Raw genomic sequence first — 8,959 nt, forward strand, 5'->3', positions numbered from 1 at the left:
AGTAAATGAGTTATGGGAAGTTGAATAAGTATGTAGTATGGAGGAAGAGGAGGTGAAATATACTTATTCTTCAGCTTCAGCATCAGAATCGGAATCAGAATCGGAATCAGAATCAGAGTCTTCATTTTCATCGTCATGTTCATTTTCTTCATAAACTGGCTTCTTAGCAGCAACATCTAACGCTAAGTCTCTTTCTTTGAAAGATTTACCTTGGAATTCTTCTACCTTGGCATTAATGTCGACACCTTCAACAAAGGTAACAAAAGCGATACCTCTATTCATTCTCTTTGAAAAGAAGAATCTCTTGGTTTTGACGTCTCTCATTCTTCTCATTGGTAATACAACTAATTCTGGTGTTGTACCAAAAAATTCTGCTAGTTCTTCTTTGGTGGTGTTATAATCAACATTATTAACATAAATGGTATCAGTAGATCTCTCCATTTCATCTAATGGAATCTTATCCTTTTTTGGTGGAGCTGGAATTGCAGGTCCATGAATATATCTGCCACCTCTACCACCTCTGAACGAACCTCTACCGCCTCTAAATGAAGAACCGCCACGACCGCCTCTGAAGCCACCACGGCCGCCTCTGAAGCCACCTCTACCGCCTCTGAAGCCATTGCTATTATAATTGTATTGTTGACGGTTTTCTAGTTGGGTTTGGGTTAGAACTCTTCTGATAACAATAGGTCTATCATTAATAACTTCATCATCATATCTTTTTTTAATTTCTAAAGGATCAATCTTATTTGGATATTTTACAAATGCATGTCTTGTTTGAATATATCTGCCATCTCTTTTATTGATAATTGGGATTTCGACTTCAACATCCTTACCGAAAACTGCTTTTAATTCTTCGACAGTTGCATTGGCATCCAGATTACCAATAAAAACTGTGGTTTCTGGATCTGGGATATATTTCTTTGTAGCTGGAGCAACATGAGTTTCAACTGGAGCTTCTGTAGACATTATTTTATCGTAATTCTAATTTTATTTGATTTTATTTGCTAACTTTAAAGTTACTTTTAATTTGATTTTATCTTATTTCAGTTTAATCTTAAATATCCCCCCTTTAACTTGTTTTCTTTCCGTTCTTTACTGAATGGCTGTTTTACAATTATAAGTGAATATATATCAATTTGAGTACTATTTGATTTTCTGTAATCTTATACCAAAAAAAAATAATATATATATATATATACATATATATGATAAGAGACTCTAATTCAAACAATTATAAACGACCAATTATACTCAATGGCCAATTTCTTTTCCTTTATTTAAGAGAAAAGATTTTCATTCATTACCTTTGCTTCCTTGCTTACTTCCAGCTTTTCCGGCCGCCACTGGAATTACAACTCTTCATTTCCCCGTTTTCCGAAACTTGAAAGTTCAACTTGTGCTGAGCTTTCAAAGGGGACTACGCCCGTTACCCGACCTAATGCAATGCAGGCACGTGACAGGGCTTAAGAGACGTGCCTTACTGGTATAATTCTTACAAATTATGTCATGTATTTCATCCAATTATTTTCAATAGAATATTTTTATTAAGAAAGAGATGAATACTGTTGAGTGTATCAAAAGAGTTAGTATATATTGTAATGATTATTCCACATTGTTCTTTTATTATCTTATTAGAAATAAAAGCAGTAGATAGTTTGCTCTAGGGTTTTAACACTATACTTATTTAACAATAAACTTAAATGTTCAAATCAATTTTATTACAATAATTTTGATCAATTTGTGTTTCCTCATGTAGCAAAGGAATACTTAAATATACAATATTTAATTGTATGTGTTGTACTTCAACGACAAGCTTTAGATGGCCGAATAGTATACTGCTTTCGAGAATATCGGATCATCTAAGCTACAGGTTAATAGTATTCGTTATATCGTATTATATTACCTATGAAAGTAATGATCTGGAAGATATCTTAAATAAGACAGAAAGACTATTATAGAATCTTTGAATTAACTTTCTGAAATTCTAATATTGATAGTTACTATTACTTTGACTTCCCACACTCTGGATAATGTCAAGGATAAATGACTATATACTTTAATCTAAGTTTCCCTTTATAATTCATTAATAATAACCGTGTATATTTTCTCTTTCAAATTGATATAAATAATTTGAAGTGAATTTACGTGTAATATACAGCGTATATACTCCAAAAATGACTTTTATTTCTTTTAAATTATTTGATATATATTTATTCATGATTACTTTGCTTAAGAAGAATCTGTCATGAGTTTGTAACATAGAAGAAAGATTCAAGTTTCTCGGCCGAATACTGTTCGGCTCCGACATCTGATTATTCCAAAAAATTTAATAAAGAAAGCAATTATTCGGCCGAATTAAAACTAATTGAAAGTGAATTACTTGCCATTTGCTAGCTTAAACAAAACTCAATATTTTTACTTAAATGAAGAAGAAACTAATATCTGCTATTATAAAAATTTCAAGACTTGATTTACAAAACTGTTTTTATCCCACTAAACTTGAAACAATTTTTAGGCAAACTTCCTCACATTTTTAAATAGAATATATCCAGATTTACAATTATGCGGTAGAGTTTATTTTTTTTACTCTATTAGACACTAAAAGTGACGAGCTAGAAATATTTTATCAAGAGTATTTCAAAATATTAGTTTCAATAGTTTGTACAAATAAGATTTATAAGTATTGTTTTCTTCTGAGTATTTGAAAGATATTTCAAAGATAAAACTATATTGCCTTATGTAGCATACAATAAATAGTAATATCAGATAAACGGTACCATATTTTTACCGACGAACCCATAAAATCTTGTTTTTAAGTTGTTAAATAGCGGTTTGTAATGCTAAGTAGCGACAATTTATTAAAGCAAAAACTACGAAATCTTAAATTTCACGTATTAAAATCAAACAGTTCTAAATAAAAAGAAAATTGCAAAACATCAAAAAAAAAAAAAATACAAAATGATAAGTAATGCAATATATACCATTTATAACAATGTATTTAGTATAACTCTCCCCTAAAAAAATTAAATTAAAGTTTCAAAAAAAAGGTAATTTGCCAGAAAAAATATTTTTAAAAAATCGGATGATATGTGCGTGTTCGAATCTCAACTGGCTTAATTCTATAAAGATTCTAAAGAATTTTATCGAAATAGTTATCAATTAAAGATGGGGTACAATGCCATATTTATCTGATATGTTTTAAAAGACATAAAATCAGTTACTATTTATCCATTATATAGTCAAAACACAATAAATCCAATCTGCAAAAATGTCGCACCATTGTGAAGATGAGCATCATTCCCATTCTAATAGCCATGGCCATGGCCATTCACATTCTCATCAGCCCCCAATTCCGACAAACCCTCAGCAATCCTTATATCAATATATCGACACAGCTAAAATATGCATATTAAATGGTAAACCAATTCCAACTAATGCTACACCATCTGTTTCAACATTTTTAAAAAATCAAGACCATAAATTTGTTTGTAATACTTATTTGGAAACCGATTCAGATTGTCAATTGATCATACATTTACCATTCATTGGTAATTGTAAAATTTATTCCATTATTATCAGAAATAATTCAGATAATCTTTCAAATGATTTAAGTACTCCAAAAAAGGTCAGACTCTTCAAAAACTTTAATAAAACTTTACATTTTGATACCATAACTGATTCAAAAGAGGATTATTCAATCGAATGCCCCAAAAATATTGGAATCACTACTTCTGCGAATGATCTGGAAATAAATACTGATGAGAATACATTTGTTGAGCACTATCTACCACGGAATCAGTTCCAAAATACTAATTCATTGACAATATTTTGGGAAAATAACTGGTCTGATGACGAAGATTTACTATTACGCTTATACTATTTGGAAATAAGAGGTGAATTCTTAGGAATTTCGAAGGCTAGAAGTACAGTTCCAGGAACACTGGTTTATGAATCTGCACCAAACCCAGCAGATCATGTGAGTTTGGAAAATGACAAAGAGCATGCAAATCTTGGTATGTAGAAATTATTTACTAAAGGATTTATAACGCTATAGAACTATTTGGATCTAACTAATATATATATATTGGAATTTTCTTGCATCTTTTTTGGTGTAATTTTCATAGATTAAGTATTTTACACTTCCCGTTTTTCATATATATAAGCGCCGATCATTAAAATTCCTTTTCATAGTGTAAAAAAAGTCGATAAGTCACTAATTTGGGAGGAACTTCGTTTGTGATATTGCTAAATATATCTACAAAATTTCTAAATAATTCGATTAAATAATACCTTATGATTGAGTTTGACCCTGTGTGTTTAAAATCGAAAGAAAATGGATCAATTCTTTTATCTATATGGAGAACTAGATGTAAAGGAGAGATAACAAATAGTGAAATATTCATTTTACCGCCAGTTTATCCAAAATTTTTAATTGTAAGTATACATTTTTCTTTTTCTTTATGTTTCTAAGCAAATTATATTCAAACTTTTATTAACAATTGTATTTGGCTGTCAATTGTAATCCAAGCTAGATAAAATTCAAATTCTATATAAATGATTTACCGTCATCCTATGATTTCCTATATAACATCAAATGCTGTTTTGAAAACGGAAAATTATTTTGGGAAGAGCAATTATCTTACACTTTCAATATTGCAATTGATAGTAATGAGATAACCTTAAAACTGGGCTGTAAGATATGGACTGCCGAAAAAATTGCAACGTTAATAGAGCAGCCTTCTGAATTATTAGTGTATAATAATAACTCTCTTACATCAAAAATTGATTTTGTTCCTCAAGTAGAAATTACAGTTAACTTTATCCATGAATCAATATTAGAATTAGAGCTGCATAGTTTTGTTAATCAAATTAATGAATATTTGGCATCTTTATTTATATCTCAATTAGAATTTCGTTATCCATTAGTCTTTTCAACAGTAGCGAGAAAGAGATTTCAAATGGTAGAAAGTCAAATAGGACCTATTTCATATTCCCTGACAGAAAGTTCAGCCTTATTTCCTAATATTATTCAATGTATCATAAAAGATAAAACATCTCTTACATCATATCAAATAATTGGGAAATTCAAAAGAAAGAAGACTGATAAAATCAGATTTGATATCCTGCTAGAAAATACGCCTTCCGAAAAGGATGTAGCAAAATAAATGTTAAACTAAATTTGCTTCGAATTTTTAATAGTTCATTCAAATTCTTTTCTGTTCCATATTTTATCTACAATGATAACCGCATCTTCATCAAATGTTTGTTTTAATTCATCTAACAGGATATTTTTGTCTTTATTCTCTTTAATATTATCGATAATATAGTCAACTAATTCGGATTCATATACGCCTAGATATTCTTTAACAAGCTCGTCAACAATATTAGATTTTCTTAATTTTTGTAAACGTTCGTCCAAATCATCTTCATCAAATGGCAATATATTATTTGTATTAATGAATAGCATATTGTTGTTAGCGTTATTAGTTGATTCTGGTTCAATAAGAGTTTCAGTTTCCTTTGAAGATCCAAGTTTGTCTTCTTCTGTAGGCTTAGATTCTACTGCTTTCTTCTGATGTTGTTTTTCTTTACCAAAAGTAAGTTTAATTTTAAAGTTCTCATTTGTAATTTCTCCTTCTTTTGTATTCTTATTGTGATTGTCAATATCTTCATCTGATAATTGGTTATCGTTTAATTTGTTTTCTGGATAACGACCCTTGTATAGTTCTCTATCAATGCGATCTTGTTCAATTTCCGTTTCCTTAAAGTCCCTATGATAATTATAATATATATCTGTGGATGAATATAATAGATCTTTTAAATTTAAATCCCTGTTTTGTTCGAGTGCTTTTTCGTAATCTCTAGCTTTATCGATCTCAGTTTGATAATACTGTAAATCTGGTACAATTTTGTTTCGTAATAATTTCAATAAGTCTTCATATCTTCTGTCTGATTCTTCTTTTTTCATTTGTAAATTATGATTCCAAATAGCTAAATCGTTTTCTGGAGTATCTACAAGACCATTATCATTACCATCTTCACTATCTGAATCACTATAATCATTATGGGATGTGACAAATTCATTTGTTTCTGTTTCCCTTGTCTTCTTTATTTGATCCAATACGCTAGTTACATGTTGCCTTCTACGTCTGCTCTCCTCAAGAACTTCTTTACTTCTTTTTTCTTTTTCAAGGGTAAAAACACGAGTTCTAAAATCAACTATATCTTTAGATAATTGCTCTAATGAGTCTGGAGGAAGATCACTTAACGTATTCATATCAATATGGTATTCAAATGAGGAATGATCATTTAACTTATCCAATTTGCTGGACGGACTAGCTAGAAGGTTTTCAAAAGAACTTCTAAATTCATTAGCCTTTGTTTTAAAAAGTTCATCTCTTTTAGCAAGTTCTACGCTTGATTCCAAGGCAATAGAATGGTCTTTGATGAATGCTGTAGTATTAGCACCATAATGCAATTCTAAATTTAGTATCTTACTTTTCTCAAATAACTTTAGGAAGTTTTGTAAGATAATACAGATGGCACAGAAGTTGGAGTGTATGTCTTGAAGTTTAAATCTGAGCATAACATTTTGAAATTCTAAGTTTGATGATGAAACAGTTGTCCAACATTCTATGATACCTTTAGATTCAAGAGATGTCTGATATACTTCATTTATTATATCTGCTGCAGTTTTAGAAATCAAATCCAATAATTTTTCAATTTTATTGTTATCAAATCTATTTGGTACATTTTTTACACAAACTGTATAAATTTGTTGTTGAACAGATATTGGTAAGAATTGCTTTAGGGGCTGGTATCTATCTAGATCATGTTCTACTGGTTTCTCAAATACCTTACCTTTTATATTCTCAATATTTGCACCTATGCTAATTTCTTCAGTGAGTTGTAATCGTAATTTTAATTCTTCTTGAGCATCTAATTGTTTTCTCTTACGCTGCAATACTAATTCTAAATTATGTTGTAATTTGTTCACATCTGATGTCAATAAAGGAATGAAGCCTGGCTTCCATACTGAACTTTTCCAATCATAGTTTCTTGATAAGAAAAGCCTTGGAGAAACAAATGTGATATTTTCACTCATACCATATAGTTCCAAAGGCAATAATATTAAAAAGTGTCAACCTCATGAGAATTTTTCAAATCTTTAAAGGATTCGTATATTTTATCTTTTCCGTTCTTTAACTCTAAGCAAAAGTTTCACTTAGTGAAAGTAAAAAAAAGTAAACAATATCGAGATTTTGACTAACTAAAAAAAAAAGAATATAAAAATAAAAAAAATATAAAATAAAAAAAAATTAACTAAAAAAAAAATAGCATTTCTATTTTATTTATTAAATAAGTCAATTATATTTGTAGACGAGTACCTTTTATCAAGGTAAAATCAATTACCTAAAATATCTTTTAAAGTGATGTTGCGATCTATAGCTCTTGCTTCTTTCCAAAATTTACTTAAGTGACGACTACCACTGTCACAGGCAATAATAACAATTCTGGAATCTTTAGGTAGTTTCTTAGCTAATTTGATTGCTGCGACAGCATTAATTGCTGTACTACTACCAACAAAAAGTCCATCATTTACAGATAAGAATTTTGCCATTTTAATAGCTTGATCATCAGTAACTCGAATTGATTCATCAATATTTTCTTCTCCATGATTGAAATTCCTTGTAATTCTATTTAAACCAATACCTTCAATAATAGTATCTACTTGGTGTCTTCTTCTAGTACCTTCCTTTTCAAGAGAATCATACATAACACCATAATTAATCCTATTAAAGAAGCCAGAGCCTTGTGGATCAGCCAAAACAACATGACAATTATTAAGGCCTTTTACTTCTTTAAGATATTTTGCCACACCTGTAATTGTACCACCAGTCCCACAACCAGCAATAAATGCATCAATTTTACCATTCATTTGCTTATAAATTTCAGGTCCAGTAGAATTAAAATGAACTTTCCAATTAGCTTCATTTTCGAATTGGTCTGCAAAAATACCTTTTGAATTAGTAGTTGTATCATTATTTAATTTTTCACAAGCTTTCTTTGCAGCATTAACATATTGATCAGGATCTACAATGCTGGCAGGTTTAACCTTATTAACAACAGCACCAAGACTTTCTAAAAGAGATAATTTTTCAATGGACGTATCATCTGGCAACGATATATGTGATCTATAACCCAATGCATTACAAATCATAGCAATTGAAATTCCTGTTGAACCACTAGTACCTTCAAAGACCCAATCTGGATTACCACGGGTTAATTGACCATTTTTTTCAGCTGTTAAAATAATGTTTAAAGCTACTCTATCTTTTGCACTTCCCGCAGGATTATTTAATTCTAATTTTGCATATATTTGACAACTTGTAGATTTTGATAATGAATTTATCCTAACCATTGGCGTGTTACCAATCAATTTGTCTACTCCTAATTTAATTTTTGGAGGATCTTCTAATATATCATTATATTTTGAAGAATTTTTATAATATTTTTCATAAACTGTGTAGGCCGTGTAAGAAGTGGTTATTAGGGATGTTATGAGAAGTGACGCATCTCTCCATTTATGAATGGAGTCTGACATTATTAGCTTTTTTGTTTATCTACTTATATATATGTATATAGATTTTGGCATATACTTTGATAAGATTCCTAATAGATTTCTAAATTTTTAACCATATTTATCTATCGCTTTGAGCATCGGACAGTAAATCATGAAAAAATATTCACATTTCATAAAAGTATCATGAAATTCTAAATTTTAATAAGATTTTTAAAATACTAGAGAATTAACTGAGTTATTGTACATAGAATTACATAATACAAATAAATAGAAGAATTTAAAAAAAGAAAAAAAAAGAAAAAAAAATTGTGAATAAGTCAAAGAAAGAATAGGTAAAAATGGCAAAAAGAAAATGAAAATTTAAAAAAAAAA

General features: G+C 29.4%; 5 protein-coding genes across 5 annotated transcripts; 2 read left to right on the forward strand and 3 right to left on the reverse strand.

Annotated features, from left to right (window-relative positions):
* Positions 1-63: 63 nt before the first annotated feature.
* On the reverse strand, positions 64-969 carry TBLA0E01200 (RNA-binding family protein; the record flags this gene model as incomplete). Its single annotated transcript, XM_004180650.1, has 1 exon — positions 64-969. One exon carries the CDS (start codon positions 967-969, stop codon positions 64-66), a length of 906 nt encoding a protein of 301 aa, XP_004180698.1.
* A 2,302-nt stretch (positions 970-3,271) lies between these two features.
* Positions 3,272-4,024, forward strand: TBLA0E01205 (PITH domain-containing protein; the record flags this gene model as incomplete). The annotated part of the gene is made up of 1 exon (XM_004180651.1): positions 3,272-4,024. The coding sequence occupies one exon, from the start codon at positions 3,272-3,274 to the stop codon at positions 4,022-4,024; it is 753 nt and encodes a 250-aa protein (XP_004180699.1).
* A 272-nt stretch (positions 4,025-4,296) lies between these two features.
* Positions 4,297-5,168, forward strand: REC102 (Rec102p; the record flags this gene model as incomplete). Its single annotated transcript, XM_004180652.1, has 2 exons — positions 4,297-4,437; positions 4,536-5,168. The coding sequence occupies 2 exons, from the start codon at positions 4,297-4,299 to the stop codon at positions 5,166-5,168; spliced, it is 774 nt and encodes a 257-aa protein (XP_004180700.1).
* A 35-nt stretch (positions 5,169-5,203) lies between these two features.
* On the reverse strand, positions 5,204-7,108 carry SNU71 (Snu71p; the record flags this gene model as incomplete). Its single annotated transcript, XM_004180653.1, has 1 exon — positions 5,204-7,108. The coding sequence occupies one exon, from the start codon at positions 7,106-7,108 to the stop codon at positions 5,204-5,206; it is 1,905 nt and encodes a 634-aa protein (XP_004180701.1).
* Positions 7,109-7,408: 300 nt separating this feature from the next.
* MCY1 (putative cysteine synthase) lies at positions 7,409-8,608 on the reverse strand (the record flags this gene model as incomplete). The annotated part of the gene is made up of 1 exon (XM_004180654.1): positions 7,409-8,608. One exon carries the CDS (start codon positions 8,606-8,608, stop codon positions 7,409-7,411), a length of 1,200 nt encoding a protein of 399 aa, XP_004180702.1.
* Between the last annotated feature and the right edge of the window lie 351 nt (positions 8,609-8,959).

This window comes from Henningerozyma blattae, chromosome 5 (genome assembly GCF_000315915.1).
Source record: "Henningerozyma blattae CBS 6284 chromosome 5, complete genome".
Taxonomy (NCBI): Eukaryota; Fungi; Ascomycota; class Saccharomycetes; order Saccharomycetales; family Saccharomycetaceae; genus Henningerozyma; species Henningerozyma blattae.